The sequence below is a fragment of the Triplophysa dalaica genome, chromosome 8 (genome assembly GCF_015846415.1).
Source record: "Triplophysa dalaica isolate WHDGS20190420 chromosome 8, ASM1584641v1, whole genome shotgun sequence".
In the NCBI taxonomy this organism is placed as follows: Eukaryota; Metazoa; Chordata; class Actinopteri; order Cypriniformes; family Nemacheilidae; genus Triplophysa; species Triplophysa dalaica.
The window spans coordinates 8531163-8554227 of record NC_079549.1 but is presented as its reverse complement, the minus strand read 5'-3'; the positions used below and the strand labels follow the sequence as shown (position 1 = coordinate 8554227).

Genomic DNA, 23065 nt, shown 5'->3' with positions numbered 1-23065 from the left:
GTCAAAAAAAAGTATTAGTATGGTGTTCCTAATAATACTTTAGGTGAGTGTATATGTAATTTAGAGTATAGTGTTGGTGTAGGATGCCACAAACTTGCAAATTTTTTAAAGGGTGCTATGATGTGGAAAGGGTTGGGAAATGCTGTCATTTCATCAAAATTGAATTCATCTGTGTTTCTATACATATTTTTGTTTAATTTGGCATCATGAATATGTTTCTAATTTTACAGGCTTAAGGGAACTACTCTGACCTGTATGTGGTTTATTTTTATGCATGCTGTTTTTATTAGGATGCTCAGATAAGCATGCGAAGACTGGGAGCAGAGAAAGAAACGCTGGAACAAAAAATGGCACAGTTGGAGAGGGAGAGGGAGGAGCTTCAGGAACAGACCAACCAGGGAGCACTGGAGATTACGCATACTCAGGAACTACTAAACAGGTGACAGATGCTTTAGTACAGGGTTCCTAAAATCTTACCCTGGAGGGCCGGAGCACTGCAGGGCTGGAGCTTAACTCTGCAGTGCCACTGCACAGTTTGAAAATTGTATCCCATATGAACTATATTGTACTCTACACTAATCACTCAGCCCTCTAATGTATGATTTTTACATACAAAAGTAATAAATTAAAAGTAATTGTCAATAGTCTGCAAAGATGCTGTTTTGAAAGGTGTGTCTTATACTAGTAAGCAATGCCTTAAATTTAACAATATTAAGACAAATAGGCCAAATAGTCAACAATGTCAACAGTCTTGATTGCAACAATTAACATTATCATGTTATTTCGGCCATACTTATCTCTAGAAAGTAATTTTACCTGTCCCACCTACTGTGGATAAAACATTTAGATACAACAATTAGCACAGCCCTTTATGCTTAACATGAACGAGAAAGCGTCATAAAATATTTCAACATGAAATAAGTGGCAAAAAAAAAAAATGTAAATGTAACTTCATGTTTTTACAAAAATTATCAGTAAATTGTTTGTTGCATAAAAATAGATTGCTTTAGTGAATGTTTTGTAGATAATACCTTATAATTCTAAGGCCAAAGTGTTTTTTCAGAATAAGAAGGTTCTATCTGCGTTTGATCTGTTCCAAAAATCCCCATTTACAAATTTCAGAAAATATTGATATTGTACATTTAGAATACATCAAAGGGATACTTCACACAAAAAATACAATTCTCTCATAATTTACTCACATTCGGATTGCTCCAAATCTTTATACATTTCTTTGTTCTGATGAAAACAGATAAAGATATTTGGAAGAATGCTTATACACAGAAAAAATACAATTGTCGTCAAAAGTGCCTCAGAATTGTTTGCTGTCCTAGATTCTCCAAAATGTATTCTGTCAAGTTTAAAAGAACAAAACATTTGATGAAGTAATATTTTTCCTATGGTAGTCAATCTGTTTGGTTATAAGCAATCTTCCAAATATTTTGCTCTGTGTTCATCAGAACAAAGAAATGAATATAGAATTGGAACAGCACGAAGTTGAGTTAATGATGACAGAATTTTCATTTTTGTATGAAGTATGCCTTTAAGGGTCTCTGTCTTTTTCACAAATGAAATAGATTTGTTCGTTTTTTTCTTAATGAAATGCATAAGCTTTGAAGCTCGATATCCCAAAACTACTCAGAACGCAGATAGAAACTTATAATTCCAGTGCGATAAAATGTAACATGCTGGGGCTCTTGGGACCACAATTAAGATCATCACAGTCTAATCTACAAAGAAATTTTGTGTGAAAGTGAGAGGGAGATGGTGACCAGTTTACGCAGTCAGGCGGAGGAGGCTGAGAAACTCATGGAAGGACTGAGGAAGGAAAACGAACATATGAGACGACAGAGAGAGAGAGAAGAGGAAGTGAAAATCCAGATGGACAGACAGAGACAGAAACGGTACGTTTCATCTAGCAGTCACTAGCCAGGTCTCCATTACAGATTTGCGCAAAATTTAAGAGATGTTTTCTAAATGTTGATTAAAATAATATCGCGGAATTACTATGTTTCCATTAAATGATGTTATATGATTAAAGTGTATTTTGATTCTTTTTGCGATAAGTCATTCTGGCTTTACTTCTTCTTTGTACGTTTTATATACAAACAAACTTTAGTGGAGTGGTTCTCAACTCTGGCCCGCGAGATCCATTTTCCTGCCGAGTTTAGCCCAAACTCTGATATAAAACACCTGAACAAGCTAATCAGCGTCTTTAGGAATACATGCGTTCAACTTAAAGCGGCCATGCGCAAATCTGTCAGCGTATGACATTTAAGTACCGCAAGAGCGATTCAAGTGCAGATTGCTTGGTACGCATTTGAATCAATCTCGCGGTACTTTGATGAGATATGCCAAACAATCTGGATGAAGGACCATCACCTGCAGCTGGACCTCTCAAAAACAGAACTGCTTGCATTCCCGGCCGATACAAAGACTCATCACAGCCTCTCCATTCAACTGGGCTCATCAACCATCACATCTTCCAGAAAGGCAAGAAACCTGGGAGTGGTGATCGATGATCAGCTCAACTTCACAGATCAAGTTGCCAGCACCGCCTGGTCCTGTAGATTCATTCTCTACAATATTAGGAAAATTAGACCCTTCCTATCAGACCATGCTACGCAAGTCCTAGTACAGGCTCTGGTCCTGTCCAGACTGGACTACTGCAATGCGCTACTGGGTGGACTTCCAGCTTGCACAACCGAACCTCTACAGATGATCCAGAATGCTGCTGCAAGAGTTATCTTTAATGAACCGAAGAGAGCACATGTCACTCCTCTATTCATTAAGCTACATTGGCTCCCTATAGTTGCTCCCATCAAATTCAAGACTCTGCTTCTGGCCTACAAGACCACCACTGGTTCGGCACCACCTTATCTTCACTCGCTACTCCAGACATATGTACCCGCCAGATGCCTACGCTCTGCAAACGAAAGGCGTCTTGTGGTGCCATCCCAAAAAGGTAAAAAACTTCTCTCGCGCACCTTCTCCGGATCTGTTCCACCTATGTGGAATGATCTACCTGCTGCTACAAGATCTGCAGATTCTCTAGCCATCTTTAAGAAACGTCTGAAAACGCATCTCTTCCGTCAACATCCGACCTATCTGTTCTGACTCTATTTTCTTCTATACTCTTTAAAGGGAACAAAAAATGAATTAATGAATGAATGAATGGTTCTGTATACTGTGTTAGGTTATATGAGACCAGTCTTCTTTTTTGATTGCACTTATGCTTTTGTTGTACTTATGCTGTCCCATTTGCTTACATTGCCTACCCACATGTAAGTCGCTTTGGATAAAAGTGTCTGCTAAATGACTAAATGTAATGTAAATGTAAATCTGCACAGCCAAGCAAGTTGATCCCGTCTGTTCCTGAAGTCACTGATTAGCCTCATCAGGTGTTTTATCAGAGTTAGGGCTAAACTCTGCATGAAAATGGATCTCGCTTGCTAGAGTTGAGGACCACATCTTTAGTGCATAATGCCTCCTACTGTGATTAAAGAGTGAAGAGAATTGTTTCCATACTGCACTCACTTGTTTTCCTGCATTTGGGCCATCATATTAGATAGTACTCGATGTGAATTCCTCACAACCTATCTTTCCAAATGTTCTGCCAAAACATACAGCGAATGGTCATGTGACTTTTTTATAAGCCACGTGACATGTAAATACGACAAAAAGTATTTCAATTGTAGTTTTGAAAAATATTCTTTTAACGTATTCCCTGTAAAAACAAGTTTTTTTCCATACATGGGAGTTTTCGCGAAATTGACGTGTTTCCATTTGCAGTATTTTCGATGAGCTATTTCAAATTGTGCATTTTGAAGGGTAATGGAAACCTGGCTATTGTTTGTGTCATTAGAGGTTGTACAGCCATCAGTTATTTTGTACGTATTATCAATTATAATGTATAAATGATTTGTTATTGTGGGTTCAGCGTGGAGGCAGAGATGATGGAGGTCACTCAGCTGTTCGAAAGAGACACACGCAGTCGTCTGGAGTTGCATAGCATGCAGCGGGCGCTAGAGAGAGAGAAGTTGGACAGAGAACGAGCTGAGCAGGAAGCGGCCGAGTCAAAAGATTCATTACAAAAGGTTAACACATAACATAACAGTGGAGAGAGGTTTGATATATAGCCAAAGTATGTTTTACAGTTACCATCTCAAACAGGCTGCTGTTTTTGGCATGATTAAATTCTCGAGTTACCTCCAAATTTATAAAAACATCCCTCCTGTAATTCACAAGAAATCCTGAAGTGGCGCACCTACTTTAAATAATCCTAACATTACATTTCTGTCATTGTGTTGTTTGTTTTCTTTCTGAGATGTCAAATCTGAGTAGTTTGTTTATAATGTTATATTCATGTGTATGTTCCTTGTATCCATCCCCTAATTTTGTTCTTCATTTTCCCTCTGTTCTTTCCAGGCCCGAGAGTCATTATTGGGCCTGTCTTCCAGTCAAGGCCAGCTGAAGAGAGAGCTGGCAGAAGGTCGAGATGCCCTGGAGAGAATGGCCCCTTTAAATGAAGCCCTTGCCATGGACAAGAGAGAACTCAGTGTTCATGCTCTGCAGGTCTGTCACGCGGGTTTAGCCCATCTTTAGCATAGATCACTTATACTGCCTGGGGACGTGATCAAATCCCCGCAAGCTGTCATAGTCCGCTTTAATTACTTGATCCAACGCCAGATTGAGTTTCTGGTAGGGCCAGGTTTGGGTTGGAGGGATGAGAGGTGTGATTTTTGTCTTCCTGACCTCTCAGCTGGAGACGGAGGTGGCAGAAGCCCAAGCCCAGATCCAGGCATTTGGCTCTGAGATGGCGAGTTTGCGCAGGGAACTGAAGACAGCATCTCTGGAGGCCAATGATTTAAGGTGCTACATTGTTTTACAGTGAGCTGTTTTAGGATTTCATAACAGACAGCTGATATAAAGGCTATTGATATATTGTAAATACGATATTGAAAGAAGTCTTAGCTTAGAAACACTCCCATTGTTCATGCAATAATTAAGAAAGGCTGCTTGCACAAATAATCTGCCTCACAACAGTGGCTGTTTGGTTAAAAATGGTCTCTCTTCAAATTAAAATATATAAATATTGGAATTATGTTATTCTGCATTTTGCTATTATGTGCAGCCCTCATTTAATTTATTGTCAAATGTACAAGTACAATGAAAAACTAAGTGAATGAATAACAAAGTAGGTGGTGATCTTATACCGATCGAACATTGTGTCATTAGAGCCTCAGTGGTTAAATTCGCTCTATACGCTTCCTCTATACACTCTGTTTGATTGTGATTTATTACAAATAAATTATAATATGATCAATAACTTTAATCTGTGTGTTATTTGACTAAATATCTCAATATAACACCATTTTTTAAACATTTTCTTAAAGCAGCCCTAACAGATGGGGTTTCTACCAATCTCATATTAATCTTGAGTACCTATAGAGTACTATTTCATACATTGTATCTTCGAAGAGTATTTAGTTTGATCACATTTATAAAAGATAGATAAAGCTGTACGATTACTTCCAAAATCATACATTGCGTGTGGGGGGGGAGGGGTAGGCTGAACTAAAGCACGTTGTCAACAAAGCACAGACATCAGTTTCACTCACCGCATGCGATTCATGTCCGGCATCTTTTAGCGCTGGGACGGCTCCATATATCCGTTTCTAACGATCTCCAAATCGAGCGTTATGTCCACCGTTTATATAACATTCATCACCCAAATACAGTGAACAAACAAAACACCTGAGCCTTGCGAACATACGATCTCTCTCTCTTTCCTGCACACAAGTGAACGTGACGTCTGCGCATGCTCCTTCTCTCCATGCTGCTAGGGAATAAGAAAAATTGTTACAAAACAGTTTTATATGTTCATAAAAAACTTTCCAAAACCTGTATGATCGCCGGGGGAGTGTATTGAGCTCAGAAATACTACGTAAAACGCCCAACTCGTTTTTTGAGAAGTTGACCTCGTTAAGCATGAGAGGACATCATGTTTAACATTGTAAAGAAGCCAGAATGCATGACACATTGTTGCAGCACCCCTTTAATATAAAGTACTTGTGTAAGTACAAACCTTCTGATGAAATGACAGCTACTTCTGATGACCGCCCATCTTATTATTTGTCAATAATTCTGTCATGTGGTATGTGTTTATAATCTTACAGACAATCATTACAGTTTACAGTAAGCACTGCTAATAGATTCCATGAAAATATTTGACACACACATTGATTTTGTATCAGGCTTTTGATATATTCAATCTCTGTTCATAAGCATTGTAATGAACTTCCGATGTTGTCTGAAGTTGGGATATCAGATTCCGGTTTATTTTCTAACATACCTGAACAACGACTGGGGAAAACCACATTTCTGTCAAAATGTACTCGTAATAAACACTGGCCGCCTACTCCACAGATAATGAATAATCTCACGTTAAGTATTTTCTCTATATTTTCTCCATTCTAGTCCATTATACTGTAAGGAAGATCTTAAGTCTTTACGTACCCGAACAACGACCAGGGATAACCAAATTATTAAATATTTTTGTATCACAGATATTTAACATTAGCATGATATCAGAAAAATGTTATGTTCTCAGTGCTGCCTTGTGCTGAGCTTTTTTCCTTATAATGGACTTCTATGGAGTAGAAAACGCAAAACGTGATTCATCTGATCAGTGGAATAACGTCTTGTTCTTTTGACAAAAGTTAGTGTTTATTACAAGTAACATTTCACAGAGATATGGCTTTCTCCAGTCGTTGTTTAGGTATTTTAATTTGTTTTAGAAATTAAACCAGAAACTGATATCCCGATCAATGACAAAATCGGAAGTACGCACTACACTTTGCACAGAGCCCATAATCACACAAACATGTGCAAGACATTAGATTTCAAGAAAAAAAAACGATTTGACCGAATTATGAGCCTTTTTTATTTAGTGGGGACCAGTCAAATGTCCTCACAAGTCGGTTGTAATGATAATTCACTGTATTACTGAGGACATTTGCCCCTTACAAATTTAGATAAACCTGTACACACACACACACATTGAATCATTATTACCCTGAATCATTATTAGTCCCCCATTATGTTTGTCACTGGGTTTTATAAATATCTTACCAATAAAAATTATTAAAAGTGGTTGTCAACTTCACCAACACAGTTTTTAACCATGAAAACTGAATTTGGACATCTGAAGTTTCGCAAAAGACACCAGCAATGTAAGAAAATAACAATAATAATTGCTAGACAATATGTGACAGGATAACAAAAGTGTTGATAAGACACTAAAGACAGTAGTCACTATAATAATAATATATAATAAAATGTAATATAATTATTGTGATATATATTTTTGTGCATAATGCAGGAACAATGTGAATTAGAAATCTGCAGCGTGCCTGTACAGTAACTCTAAGTTTGCTGGGAGAGTTTATCTCAACAGCTGTTAGATTTGGTGGATGCTTGCTGGTCCTATGTTTTCACAGCCAGTTATTATTTGCTGCTGTTGCACTGATGACCCCACTGCATTCCAGGGAACGGAGAGAGATGGAGCAGAAAACACTACAGCAGCTCAGAGGCCGAGAGAGAGCGCTGGAGAATAAGCTTGACACTGAGAAAGAGGAGAGAGTGAGGGAAGTGACCGCTCTCATGGAAGAGAAGGCCAACAATGAACAAAGAATTGCAGAGGTGATGCATTTCGTTGGCACCGACAGCTCTATCAATGAAACTATCATGCCAGAAACAAAATGGTGAAATTACACTGTGTTCTTGCAAGATATGAGAGGACAGGTCATTTTTCAGACCTCATTGAGCCAAGTTACACAAAGTGCCAAAATCACAGCAAGTTTGGAAAAGATGTGGTTCCAAGGTTTCATCTTAACAACATAAACAAACCTAACTGCGCATGCACACTTTTGTGACACCCATCTTAACTTCAGATACACATTCACAAACAATATAGTGCCTGTAGATTATTTTTGATAACAATCATAAGCAACCGAGAAGAACCGTTACTTGGTTAAACTTTTCTCCAATATTTTGAATTAAGACTCCGATACCAATCTCAACCGCTTGATGTCGATGTACCATACGGTTTGTTTAAATGTGACCAAATTCAGGACCCATTCAACAAATTGTTTATATAATAAAATTAACATACAAGAAAATTCAACAAATCGTGTTTTTAATACAATTGGTCAATAGTTTGACACTGTCAGAGGTGTCTGGAATATTTGTGTGGTCGAATTTTTTTAAATGGTTGCTTGATTTTTTTTGCAGGCTTTGGAAAATATTTTTTATATATAGCAAGGTGGCTGTAGCTAAAAGTATACTTAAAACGGATAGTTCAACAAGGAATGTTTTATTTATTCTACCTCATATCACTCTATACCTTTATGATTTTATTGAGGAGAGACATTTCTCAAAATATCTTATGCATTTCACAAAAGAATAAGTCACAAAAATATATGTTTAAAATGATATGAAGGTGAATAATTCCAGAATTTATAATTTTTGGGTGAAATATCCATTTAATGAAAGCAGTTCAATTTGTGGAAAGCCTGTCATCATCCCAAAACGAAACAAATTCACGCTGATAACAGACCATCTGGTCACCTTTTATATTTGTGATAGAAACGTATCACTGTAAATAGTTTTTTTGTATATTGTGCTGACTTTTAAATATTTTGTGTTTTACTAATGGACAGTGTTTTGTTTGTGCGTCAGGTGTCAGATTATAACAACACTGTGATGAAAGAGCTACAGGGCGTCCAGGCAGAACTGCTCAAATCAACAGAGCAGCAGAGAAGAGCCGAGCGAGAAAGAGACGACTTGCTGAGAGAGAGCCAGAGACTGGAAGACACAATATGTGCACTTGAGAGAGAAAAGGAGGAACTTGCACGAGTCAAAGAGGAACTTGGGTAGAGTGAGATTATATACAGTGTGTGTTTATAAGAATGAAAAAGGCACTCTCTAACATAACAATACATGTTATTATATTCTTATAATATTTTTCCTATAATATTTCTTAGAACTATTAATGGTTCATTAAAATCTGTTTAAAGGGATATTTCATCCAATTTGATATTTCATCCATGTACTACTCCACCTCGAGGCATCCTATTTGAAAATTATTTTTTCTATAATGAAAAAGTACCAAAAAGTGCATCCACTGATCAAAGAACTGCTCAACACAGCTCCATGGGGTTAATAAAGGAAGAAATATCCATATTTACCTAACTTCCGTTATCACTTGGCTGTGCATGAATGAGAATGTTGTTGTTCCAGTAAATTACGTAAGTTCTGGTGACGAATGAGGCATTTTTCAATTTGTTTGGCTGTTTCATCTACGCTGCCGCTTTCGTCACTGAAACTTACCGCGTCATTTGCCAGAACAACAACCCTCACGTTTGCGTGCAGCCGAGGGATAACAGAAGTTAGACATTATTGTTAATAACGTTGTTAATATGGATATTTTTCTCAAACAAATGCATCAATTTGGGACAGAAAGCTGTTATTAGACTCACGGAGCCGGGTGGAGCAGTTTTCAGCTTAGTCATTAGCTTTCCTGTAGCTTAGTTGTTAGTGCATGATTCTAGCAATGCCAAGGGTTCGATCCCAGGGGATCGCACATTCTCAGATACAATGTATAGTATAATGCATTGTACGTTTCCTTGGATTAAATATCTCATTAAAAGGATATTTCACCCGAAAATCTTTTATTTCACTTTATTTACCTAACCCCGAGTTGTTCCAAATCTGTATAAATGTATTTGTTCTGATGAACGCAAAGGAAGATATTTGGAAGAATGCTTGTAACAAAACAGTTCTTGGCCATCATTGACTACCATAGTAGGAAAAATTACAGTGGATGTCAAAATTGCCACACAACTGTTTGCTTTTCTACATTCTTCAAAACATCTTCTTTTGTGTTCAATTGAACAAAGACATTTATAAAGAAATTTTCTTACTAAGATAGTCAGTGGTGGTGTTTGATAACAGATAAAAGGGCATATTTTCCAAAACAAGTTTAACATTCTGGGTAAATTTTTGCTCTGGATCTACATTATATTGTGGTCTACTTTTGTCTTTTCAGAGGTGTGGTGGTTTCTTTCCAGGAGCACATGGCTCAGGTTCAGGAACAAGCCTCAGGTCTGGAGATAAAGTGCAGTCAGCTTCAAACACAGGTGGACACGCTTACGCAGACTAAAGATGTCTTGCAAGGTCAGAACCTGATATATTTACGTAGTCTTCTGGCTCACATAGCTTGACTGCATTCAATGTAATTTTCCTCTTCCATTCCTTGTTCAGGAGAGATTCAGTGTCTACAAACAGACCTGAAGAGAGAGACGGAACAGAGAGAACGAGATAAACAAGGAGCAGTGGAGGAGAAAAGTAGTAGTGAAAGAGAGACAGAAAACTGGCGGTCAGCATTCACAAAGCTTCAGCATGACATCGAGCAAACCTTAGAGAAGAACAAGCTACAGGAGGAGGAGAACAAAACAGAGCGAGAAAAATGGCAAAGAGAGAGAGAATCTCTGAACACTGAACTTGGACAGAAAGATGGAGAAGTGGAGATATTACGGAATCGGGTAGATGGATTATTAAAAGAAAATGAAGAGCTTTTGGACTTCTTGAACGAGAGAAATGCAGAACTAGAGAAATTACAAACAAAATTGGCAGCCGAGATGAAAACCGCCGAACGAAGATTGAAAGACACGTATGATGAAATCGAGAGGTGGAAGCAGAAAGAAAATGAGATTCAGAGAGATAAAAAGGAGCTGAATCATAGGTTTATAGAAAGAGTGGAAATGGAAAGCCAGAACCTTAAGATTGCAGAGAGAGAGAGGGCCAATATGTCTGATCTATTGAATAAGAAAGAGGATGATGTACGAAGGAAAGAGGAAGCCATTGAAGAGCTGAAATTAAAAGTCCAATCACTTGAGAGAGTCATTGACAGTCTGGAAATTGAGTTAAAAGAGAAAGAGACAATTGAGCGACGAGTAGCAGCCCTGGAGGAACATAACGTTCAACTGAGACAGAGAGAAATAGAGAAAACCAAAGAGAATGAAAGCAGTCAAAAGACAAGAGATGAATTAGAAACAAAGTTGAGAGGACAGCTGGAGCAGAATGTTGGAGAATTGATGGAGCTCAAAAGCAGAGTTAAGGAACTGATGAGAGAGAAAGAACATATGTCATTTCTCATGAAAGAACGAGAACAAGACATTGAAAAATTACAGACAGCATTGTTCACAGAAAAGAAAATGTATGAACTAAGACTGAAAGAGGCTAAGGACGACACAGATTGGTGGAAGAGACAAGCTGATGATACTGGGAAAGAGAAGGAACAAGTAAAGCTGGTCTCGGAAAGAGAGAAAGATGAACTGACAGTACGTCTTCGAGAAAAAGAGGAAAAGTTACAGAAGATAGAGGATGACAATGAAGATCTCAAAGGTAGAATTCAGTCATTAGAAGAGATCATAAAGAAACTAAAGACTGATGCTGCGATAAAGGAAATTCAACTTAAACTCTTACACGAGCAAAACTCACAGATACAAGAAAGAGAGATAGAGAAACAGAGAGAGATGGAGCGGAAGCTTACAGAGCTGAAGGAAGAGGAGAAACTACTAAGACGAGAATTAGAAGATCTCAAGACCAAAATGGAGGGGCTTGTTCGAGAAAAAGAGAGAATGCTAGATAGGGAAAAAAAGACAGAAGAAGAGTTCCAAACCAAAATAACAAAAGAACAAAACACATTTGAACAGAAGCTTAAAGCAGAACGTGAAGAGACAAACAGGTGGAAAGCCAAGTTGGCGGAGATAGAAGAAGACCGAAAAAGTTGGGAGGAAAACGAGGAGGAGAGAAGAAAAATCCACAAGATGGAAGAAAGGGAGAAGGAGCGGAGATTGAAAGAAGAGCTCCTTCAGAAGGAGTTTGAGTTGAGACAATCGAGACTGAAGATTGATGAGTTAAATGAAGAGAATGAACAAGACAAGAAAACACGACTAGAGCTACAAGAAGATCTCAAACGACAAACTACACTCCTAAAAGATAGCGATGAAGAGGTGCGGACACTGAAAAAGAGTTTACAACAAAAAGAAAAACAAGAAAGGGACCGAGCAGTTCATGCGGAAGAGGAGATGAGAAGTTTGAGCGAAAAACTGCAGGAGGTTGAGCAGAAGAGCAGCCAACTCTCAAGCTGTCTGCGGGAGTCAGAATCTGCATTTGAGAAGGAAAAACATCAGCACAGAGAGAAAGAAGAAGAGTTTCTGGATTGTAAACAAGAGCTGTTGTTGGTCAGGCGTGAACGAGATCAGGGGAGGGAGAACGTTGAAGAACTGCAGATGATGATGGATGAACAGAGTAAAGAATTAAAGATGTTGACAAGAAAACTTGATGAAAAATCAGAAGAGATGGAGAGGTTACGAGAAGATGCCCAGGTGCTCAAGGCCAGTGTTGAGAAGAGTGAAGAAGAAAAAGAAAAAATTAAAAGATCCCTGAGTCAGATTGAGAACGATAAGAGACGTCTAGAGACTCAACTGAGGGTTGAGAAAACAGAAGGAGAAAGCTTGAAGGCCAGACTTGGAGATCTTCAGAAAGATCAACGTATCCAGATGAAGGAGAATACAGGACGTGTAGAGAAGCTTGGGGCTCGCGTAAAAGAATTGGAGGAGGAGAGAGATGGTTTGTCTGCAGAGCTTCGAAGGAAAGAGAGAGAGATCAGGGATCTGAAAGATGAAGTGCTACGAGAGAGGCGAGAGAAGGAGAGATTGAGCTCTTCGTTGAATGAGGGGAAAGAAAAGCTGGACACTTTACAGGAAGAGGTTGTTGTTTTAGCAAAAACCAAAGAGCATACTCGATCAAAAGTTAAGGAATGTGAAGAACAGAACCAGCAGATGCGAGAAGGGCTTATTGCAGGTCTCCAGGAGATGGCAATTCTGAAGGAACTGTTGGAGGAGAGTCATCGCGAGGGAGAGAGACTCAGGTCCATGCTGCAGGAAAAGAAGGATGAGCTGGTGCGAAACCGAGATGAATGTGTTAGGGTGACGCAAGCTGAGGCTAAAGATCTTGTACTCAAAGTTCAGATGTTAGAAAAGGAAAACAAAGAGTTCAGGACTGCGCTAAGACTCCATGAGGAAGAACTGAAGAAGAACCAAGAACAACGAATGCAGAAAAAGGAAGAAATGAATAGACGAGAGGAGAAGTTTGAGGAAGAGGTGAAGGTCGTGGAGATCATTGCTGAGAGGAAGGAATCTGAGCTGATCAGAGCGAGAGCTCGAATGGATGTGTTAGAACAACAGAGGACTGAACTCAGCTCTATGGCAGCGGAAAGGAGCCGAGACGAAGGAGATCTGAGTTTGAAGATCAGAGAGCTGAGACAGGAGGTGAACGGTCTGAAAGAAGACAAGATACGAGAAAATGAAGAGAAACAACGAGCAGTAGAAGAGCTGGAGCTCCTCAGAAAAACATGTAGTAAGAAGGAGACAGAACTGATTAAGGAGAGACGTGAAGATGAGACCAGAAACAACAAGAGGCTAAAGCAAGATGAGGAGCGTAATGCCGGACATATACGGGTGTTGTCAGAAAGACTGAAAGATAAAGAAACAGAGTTAAGGCGCATTCGAGAAACAGCTTACAAAGAGGAGTCAATCAGACTTAAATTGCAGGACAAGTTTGAAGATGAGAAAAGAAGTACAGGGAGATTGAAAGAGCATCAGGAAATGTTGGAGAAAGAGAAACAAGAGCTAAATACCAAATTTGAAGAGGAAATGCGTAACGTTAGAGAAATCAAGTACCAAAGTGCAAAGGTTGATAGTGGTCACGGTACCCTTACAGACTTAAATGATGAATATCATTCCCATGAAACATGGTCAGAAATAGAGACACTTCGAAAGGAACTGACAAGAAAAGTTCAGGAAGTCGAGATGATGAGAATTAATGCTCAGAGCCTGCAGACAGACATAGACAGACTGAGAAAACAGAGAACATCAGAGAATGAAGACTTGGAGAGGTTAAAGACACAAATGTCTATCGTACTGTTAGAAAAGGAGGAGAGAGACAGACTACTGAGAGAGAAGGACATAGCAGTATGCGCTCTGAGAGAGAGAGCAGATGATCTGGGTAAAGACAGAGATCGGATCAGGGTGGCTCTGGAGAAGACTGAAGCCATGCTGATTTACTATAAAGAGAGACTGGGACAGCAAGAGCAGGTAAGCAACTACTTTTATTAATATCATCATTAAATATGATGAATTAGATTACAAGATAGACTACTACAGACCTTGATCTTAAATGGCAGTATTGGCACCCAGGAGCTTTTAATATACATTTATGAATGAATTTCTGAGAGGACTTTTACTATTTAAACCAGAAGATGCTTTCTATAAGCTGCAAACCCTCGGGGCCCTCTGTGATGACCTAAACTATCGTGAAAAAGATTATTTGAAAACTTAAAAATATTATTTTCAATAAAAGTCCGCCGATTTTCTCTATCAGAAATGTATGTTTGACTTCCTGAATGGATTCAGACTTTATCCACGTGAGATTTCCAAGTATCACAAGAGTTATTCAAGATCATAGCAGCTGCAATTCTATGATGTTATACGCTGTCTACGAAGCCTGCGCATGCTGCAAGTAGTTAAACGCGTGCTTACCTAGGGGGCCTCTAGTCATCCGGTTGCTGATGTGCACAGTTGTTTTTGTTGCTTAGCTTTATTTGAGACAAGTGATTTTGACTGTGGTCAATCTTAAATTAAACATATTGTGCATGTTTGCTGTTATTCTGCGTAACAGTGAAATTGCATCAGATAAATGGTCAATTTACTAAGGTCAGTTCCATACGTTTAGTTCCACAGTACAAGTTTAATATTAAGATTTATTACAAAATTCTGCTCCCCCTGTCATGCATAAGGCGTGAGAAATGTCCTATTGGGCAATTCAATTCAATTGGGTAATTATAAATTGTTTGTTTTTGTGCTGCTAAGTGAGAAATAAAATATTTTTGGCAAACAGCTGCCTATTTTTAATAATGTTACATTTAATTACTAACATTAAATACTATTTTTTGGGGAAACTGGGGTTGTGCAAGGGTGTGTGTAGTCTTCCTTCTTAATGCAATTTTCAGATGTTGGAGCCAACTATAAGAATCCCTGTCAATATCAGCTTTTGCTTTAGGACGAAGCTGTCACTTTGACTCTCCGGAGCGCAGGGTTTCTTTGTTATTAACAAGTGATTCCCCAGAAGTAATCAGCATCAGACACTGATCCGTCAATGTATTTACTCAATAATTAAGTATGATTAAATTACCCCAAATTATTGCAGATTGTAGCTTTCTAGGAGTTATTCACAAATTAAAAACATACCAAATATAACATTTCTCATTGGTTCTTAGGGTTTTGTTGTCTTATGCATGTTTTATCATAAGACATGCAATAACCAATTAAATTTAAAGTTATCGCCATATTTGAATAATCCTGATATACAGACGTGCTCACATTTGTTGATACCCCTCCACAAAAAACAAAGAATGCACCTTTTTGTGAAATAACTTGAAATTGACAAAAGTAATTGGCATCCACAATTATTTATTCGATATTTAATAGAAATCAGACTTTGCTTTTTATTTTTTTATTTAACATAATATTGTAAATAAAAAAACAATGAAAATGTCATGGACAAAAATGATGGGACCCCTAATCTGATATTTTGTTGCACTACCTTTAGAGGCAATCACTGAAAGCAAACGTTTTCTGTAGCCCTCAATGAGGCTTCTGTACTTGTTGACAGGTAGTTTGGCCCTGTCTTCCTGAGCAAACTGCTCCAGCTGTCTCAGGTTTGATGGGTGCCTTTGTCAGACTGCAAGTTTCAGCTCTTTCCATAGATGTTCAATAGGATTCAGATCAGGACTCATAGAAGTCCACTTCAGAATAGTCCAATGTTTTGTTCTTATTCATTCTTGGTTGATTTTAGCAATCAACCAAGAATGGTACATAATTACTGTCCTCCAACAGAATCACCTGGCAGTACGTTTTGCTCCAGAATTCCTTGATAATCTTGAGATTTCATTGTGCACTGCACAGATTCAAGGCACCCTGTGCCAGATCCAGCAAATCAGCCCCAAAACATAACTGAGCCTCCTCCATGTTTCACTGTAGGTATGGTGTTCACTTCTTGGAAAGCTTGATTTTTTTCATCTTTGAACAAGGAGCTGATGTGATTTGCCAAATAGCTCCAGTTTTGATTCACCTGTCCAAAGGACATTCTCCTAAAAGGATTGTGGCTTGTCAACATGAATTTTAGCAAATACCTTTCTGATTTTTTTGTTTTTTCTTACAAAAGTGGAGTCCTCCTGGGCGACGAATAGTGCGATCAAACTGACGTACCTTCACCTTGGAAATAAACTTGTACAGTGCTCAGCGTCAATGAGTACACCCCCTTTGAAAAGTAAAATTTTAAACAATATCTCAATGAACACAAAAAACATTTCCAAAATGTTGACAAGACTAACTTTAATATAATATCTGTTTAACTTTTAACATGAAAGTAAGATTAATAATTTAACTTAGATTACACATTTTGCAGTTTTTTCTCAAATTAGGGTGTTGCAAAAATGAGTTCAAACAAATGTTTCCAGGCCATTTTAGAATATCTTTGTAGAATAAGAAATAATGTATCTCTATCCACAGTCTCTCTGCTTTTTCTATGTCATACCAAAGTCATTGGAGTATACATGATACAATAGCTTTTAATTTCATCACTCTTCAGGAGGAATGAAGCATTATTTCAATGAGCTGTAAGTTTACCAACAAATTTTAGCAAGTATGTACATTAATACACAAAGTATTGATCGCTTAATAAGCTCAAAATATGTATTATTTTCTCTGAAATAGAATCGTTCACTTCAGAAGACATTTGTTAACTTACTGGACTCTGGAATATTACTTTAATGATAGATTTATCATATGTAGTTTTTGGAGTATTTCCCGGAGTAAGAAAATAACATGATGGTATTTTAATATGAAATTATTTATTTAATGAATGGAAGTCATATACATCTGAGATGGCATAATGGTTAATAAATTATGAGATAATTTTATATTTGGATAAACTATTCCTTTAATGTGCTCAATGTAACATCTTAGTTTATATAACGACCTGTGGATGGATGGACTTTCAAATAAACATAATCCGCATTAGTGTATGTCTGTTTAGTAAATTGAACTCACATAAATCCATTTCATTATTAAATGTCCTAATTGAACAAATTATTCAGTGAATAGTTTGTGTTTTATTTTTTTACCTATATTAATAGGAGAAAAAGACTGAACCATATGCCCAAGCCATAGATGAAGCGAACACGAACTCTGGTGTGCCGAACCGTCTGTCAGCAATGCAGCAGGCAGTTGCCCAACTGGAGATAGAGCAGAACCTTCTGCAGAGGAGAAACACTCATCTAGAGAAAAAGATAGAGAGGCTGCGATCTGAGCGACAGCACCTGAGAGAGACCTTGACACAGGTGGGGTTATAGACAGGCATTAGGATGGCAGAATTATAAATCATGTCAGCATGATTCATATGAATGATTAGTGTTCTTGTTTATGTTTTCTATAAGCAGTTTGAGCTGGAGAGGGGCAAACTTAGTTGTCAACTGTCACAGTCAGAAGCCGGAGTTCAGGTATGATGGAGTGACCACATTTGGAATAAATTCTTTTCTCATTTGGATGTCTGCATGATTTATTGTCAGAGATGTAGACAGAAGACAATGGCTCTGTGCCTAAATGTTGTGAGCTCCCCAAGGAGAGAGCATTTTAAGAAAGCATTGTAAGACACCAGTCTCTTATAAGGTTACGTTTCAGTAAGGATGCTGACTGTCTTTATAGAGCCTGTCAGATGGTACCGACAAGGAGGAGCTTAAGCGATTGAGAATCCGAGCCAATGAGCTAGAAGAACAGGTAAGTCCTTGAAGGAAGTTCACACATAAATGTTTTCATAATTTAGTTCTTGTGCCATCGTAGGTGTATATGACTTATGGATTGTTTGGTCGCCTTTAATTCGTTTATTTCCTTTCACTAAAATGTTTTCTGCAAAGCTGCTTTGAATTGAAATGAACTTAAAGCCACTTTTCTAGGTTCATCATCTCCGTCTCATGTTGGCTGCAGATCATAAGCAGAGGGCAGAGTTTATAGATCGCTCTCTGAAGAACAGTCAGAGCGTGAAGTCTCTGAGACAGGATCTGAATGAGTCTTTAGCTGTGGTGTCCCAACAGCTCGTTCCTTCAGTGCTAAAGTCAGAGACACAGAAGCTGGACAGAAGCTTTCGAGAGCAGGAGCTCAGATTGTCTCTTAGCCAAATCTAAAGGAAACAAACACTCCTTCAGTACATTGACTTTAATATAGTTTGACAATATATTTTGCACTAAATGAGAAGTCAGAATGAACATTCTGTAATTCTGACAGTGCACTTAAGATATTTTTTAAACCAGACTCAGGGTTTGAAAGGGTTTTAATATTTTACTGCCTTATTTCCAAACAAATACTGTATGTATTTTTATGTAATAATTCCTGTTAACTAAATGTCACATTTTTAGATGATATTAAGATGAATATTTTAGATGTCTAAAGAGCTGTCACTTTCTGTATTATGGATAGGCAGCTTATTTACATGTATCTTAAAATGTAACCAGCTAAAAGCTTTTTATTTGTTTACTTTTAAAAACTATTCTGTCAGTGTTATTGTCTGTGCAATACAAGCATTATATTTAAGAAATGTAAACTGTTTTTTATTTTAAATAAAATGTATTTAGAGCCTAATGTATTACCACCTCACGGATATACCCCACATTGTCTCTACATTGTTTTCCTTTGTTGGTCTTGAAATTCAATATGTTGTTGACTTTTAAGCTGACTTATAATTAAAGACCGCTTGATTGAAAATTACAGGGTAATGCTGTATGAAAATCTCTTGAGGCCTTGTTCCGTTACCTCATAGGAACTGTTGCTGTCTGATGGTCACCAGGGGGCATTGTTTGTATGGAAATTTCCAATTTTTGTATTTCCAAAGCAGTAATAATTAGTTTTAGTGTAACTCTTGCTCGCCCAAAAAACACAAACAAAAGACATACATTTCCCCATACATAGTAACAAATCCAAATGAACACTGTTTCAATGCCAAGTCACATTTGCTTTGATGTTTGTCAAGTGGAAAATGAGTAGATCTAATAATTTTCAGGTCTGTGTTTGTAAAATGTGATTTAATCTCACATAAGCATATATATTTCACCCCATAATATAATAATACAAATATATATTTAAAACGTATTTACATAAACACTTTTATTTTGGAATTCTGAGTTCTACAAATATACCACTTAAGTAAAAGAATTCTCGTAGCAAAATCCTGTATGAGAAAAGAGCATTTGAACTCTTGTCATAAGAAACAATCAAACACAAATGTAAAGTGTGACCTGCAAAACAAATATCAAAACATATATATATAATTCTTATATATATAATATAGTTTCTACCAAATGTAGTCTCTAAGCAAACAGCTGCGCTTCACTGACAGAAGTAAACATGGATATTTACATGGTATTTTGAGCAAAGAATAGCACGGAACTAACACAGTAGGTCTACCACTTTGTTTATTCAGTCACTCATTCATGTATTGTAGAAAAGTATCAACTGTAACAAATTATGAACATTTACGATGGTTTTACGACAGTGGCCATAATAATTGAATCACAAATCTACTACCATTGTCTTACTACAGTGAAATATAAATGTTAATCAATTCGCCCAAAACTGTTGAACTTTTACTATAATAAAACCATGCCTATTTTCCTGAGAGAAAACTAGAAGTGAAAAGCAGGAGCATAGGGAGAGAGAGAGCGAGAGAGAGAGAGAGAGAGCGAGAGACGGAGGGGGGGAGCTGGAGGACTGGCTGCCCTTCATCTGTCTGCTCTAGGCGGAACTGAAGTTACAGTGAGTGGCCGCGGGAGCTCGACACGATCTACGCGACTATAATCATCCATACCGGGAAAAATACGCTCATTTACCCATTGGGGAGCCCGTCCAGCGATCACTTTACCAGCCGTTACAGACCTAGACCCACTGCGACGTTTCCTACAGGCCTCTTACTCTCTGGATCGGACTCAATGTCGCTCCCGTACGGCAGCTTGAAACGACAAATAGGCTCGACGCCTTCTGCAGTACATCGACTTTATTTCAAATACGCAATTTCAGCTTTTGTGGAGTAATAAAATCAAGAAAAAGAAGGGAAATGTTGCAGATGTCATTAGCGCGTGAAGCTAACTTAAGCATCAACTGAAGCGGGCTGACATGAGCAGAACTGACCCATATTGAGATATCGCACGACCATCTGGACCAGAACCGAACAGATATCAGCTAAATCTATTTGTATATACACATTTATTACCAAATACGTGGTAGTAGCAGGTGTTTGGGTCGTTTTAAAATGTCTGTTGATGTCTAAAGTGTCGAAAAAGAAGAAATGCGAGACAGCGGATTGCATGCAGTAATGCGCGAAGTGTAACTGCTCAAACTCCTTACCGACATGGATAAAATGCGTTTATAATCTAATTATAAAGACATGTAATATATATATATATATATATATATATATGTTTTATTCCTTTAAAATCATGTATAATCTTCAAACATACATGTGTACGTCTCATTTCGTACGATTTCCACCAAGTACATGGGCTTGAACTTCAGTGATACGGGAGGCTGCGGGGAAAATCTACGGAAACTTTAGTGGAGCTCATTTGGAGTTGAACCGATCACGAAGCATCGAAACCACCGTCAGGATGAGAGTACTGGTCCTGAACCGAGCATCACTTCTCTCACTTGGGCTCTGCTCAATGCTTCTGCTCAGTGCTGTGGCTGGTAAACCTAATTTCTATCTATATTTCTATACACTATTTTTATTATACATTGCAGTATCTATGTTACACGTTTAGCAAGTATGTGCATGTTTGTCACGCAGTACTGCGCTGTAATGCGAATTAAATTCCGAATTGGTTTAACTTGTGAATGTGAACGGTTTGTATTATGCTTAATTCTGCTTACTGGTTTATCTTTATCCAATATTGTATTGGGGTGTATCAAGTTGCAGATAAGTTCAATGTCAAAATAGCGTCTTTAATGTTTTTTTCTGTATTCTAGTTTAGTAAAAACCAAAGTCTCTGTATTGGTTAGCAGTTACACAAGCAGGTGCTTTTGGGGGCTACTTGGAAACTTTTCCAAGAAAATTTGCTTGATGGTTTGGTTTCATCACAGTTTGTTTTTCAGACTCTTGTTGTTGGCATTGGTTGACTCATAGATCCCAATCTTAAGTAAAAATGTTGGCAATAATAAAAAATAATAAAAAAATGACCAATGCTGTGCACATGTATAAATAACATAAGAAATGACTATCAGAGCGTTTTTGACATCTGCCTTGTTTTTATAAGGGGTCAAATTATCAGATTACAATGCTGTGTTTGGGTCATTAGAGGGTGTTTACCCCGCTGTTATGCATCATTCGATTAGAAGCGTTTGATGTTGTACCATTTTTTTTGAGACCCTAGTAAAGTCTCTAAAACGTTGGCTGTCATGAGTCTTGTGTGGAGTAGTTTGTGTTAAGTATTTACAGGTTGGAATGTATTTTTGTTCAGCTTTGACCTTGATTAGATAAGTGTTCTGTCTCTACTGCTACAACAGATTAGTTAGAAGAATAATAGTTTTCAGATCAAGGTGTATTTAATATTTTTTTTCTTTTTAAAATCTTTTTACACAAAGACATAAATAACACCTGTCACAAATATGATGTGCACTCACAAAAGCTCTTTTTCTATGTACAGTAGAGTGAGTAGCCTCCTCAAAGGGATCTGCCATGTTGAAATCACATGACCATTTTGTGAGCGATAAAAAAAGTACCATAATGTAAAGGATGGTCATCGTCCATGCAACATTTGCACAAAAAAGGCACTTTTTTAAATATAAGAATGCTCTTGTTATAAATATTGTTTGCCAATCTATGACTTTCAGTGATAGAACTGCAATCAGATGTCCCTTTGGCCTCTGACCATCATCTGTACTGCAAACCCCTCGAAATGTGATTTCGGCCCTGTTGTCGTGAGGTTATGGTGGAGACAGACGCTGTAATTAAAAGTGCAGCCTGGCCCGGTGACGCTAGCAAACCGGTTTGAGGTCTCATCACAAACTCATTTTAAAGCTGTTCGGAGCTGCCACTGTGATTTAGATGTGAGCTCGCCTTGGATGGGTAGTTAGTAACACTTGAGGGAGTTTAGTGTCGTAATGTGCTGCAGTCGGATTGGGCCCTGCGAAAACAGCTAGAGTACGTTTTTTGAGCATTGGAAATGTGTGTGTGTGTTGACTGTATGTGTGTGTGAGAGTCAGTACCCCGTCTGTCACCACTGATGGAGCATGAAGATATGTCTCTTTTGCCACTTTGCTAAACCCATCAGTACTTATCACACACACGTGTAACATGCCTATTAAAGCTGCGGTGATAGTTCATACGCCGTAGTGCCACATAGCTTTAAAGAGAAACTGTATTAGCTTCTAGCTGAGCCATGAATAAAGATATTGTGTTCTTGATCAAGGACGTTCTGCGGAGCCTTTAGTACTCCACATCAGTTACTGCATTACAGGGAGTGCAGCAGACGAGGAGGCTTATCTTGAATGTGCTATCAGACCTTGTTGCCAAACCAGCAGCTTATTTCACTGACGGTAGCAAAATTCCACTTGCAATGTGACTTAAATTGTTTTTTCTTTTATGTATGTACATTAGGTACATGGACAGTATAGATTTACAGACATGGTACAGTTGCATTTAAAGGGATGTTTCACTTAAGAAATAACATTTTTGTCATCATATATTCACCATCATGTTGTTCATAAACTGTAGATGATATGACTCTTTCTTCTGTGGGAGAAGATATTTGGAGGAATGTCTTGGTAGTTTTGTGTCCATACAATGGAATTCAATGGAGGCCAGTGTTGTTTGGTTACCAATGTCCTTAAAA

The 23065-nt window shown here is 37.9% G+C and overlaps 2 protein-coding genes across 5 annotated transcripts in view; both read left to right on the top strand.

The window, feature by feature from the left end:
- si:dkey-230p4.1 (trichohyalin) overlaps positions 1-18950 on the top strand; it is a 34551-nt gene extending 15601 nt beyond the window's left edge. For 2 of the 3 annotated variants that reach the window (XM_056754111.1, XM_056754110.1), the window contains exons 11-23: positions 291-439; positions 1755-1904; positions 3941-4097; positions 4429-4575; positions 4763-4872; positions 7551-7704; positions 8743-8936; positions 10112-10239; positions 10327-14225; positions 17327-17530; positions 17627-17689; positions 17895-17966; positions 18143-18950. In XM_056754111.1, coding sequence (XP_056610089.1) covers positions 291-439; positions 1755-1904; positions 3941-4097; positions 4429-4575; positions 4763-4872; positions 7551-7704; positions 8743-8936; positions 10112-10239; positions 10327-14225; positions 17327-17530; positions 17627-17689; positions 17895-17966; positions 18143-18370 — 5655 coding nt within the window. In that variant the 3' untranslated portion in view covers positions 18371-18950. The remainder of the gene's footprint in view (positions 1-290; positions 440-1754; positions 1905-3940; positions 4098-4428; positions 4576-4762; positions 4873-7550; positions 7705-8742; positions 8937-10111; positions 10240-10326; positions 14226-17326; positions 17531-17626; positions 17690-17894; positions 17967-18142) is intronic. The other variant, XM_056754112.1, reaches the window with a different exon arrangement.
- A 992-nt stretch (positions 18951-19942) lies between these two features.
- Positions 19943-23065, top strand: part of bmpr2b (bone morphogenetic protein receptor, type II b (serine/threonine kinase)) — an 80815-nt gene continuing 77692 nt past the window's right edge. For both annotated transcript variants that reach the window (XM_056754415.1, XM_056754414.1), the window contains exon 1: positions 19943-20921. In XM_056754415.1, coding sequence (XP_056610393.1) covers positions 20843-20921 — 79 coding nt within the window. In that variant the 5' untranslated portion in view covers positions 19943-20842. The remainder of the gene's footprint in view (positions 20922-23065) is intronic.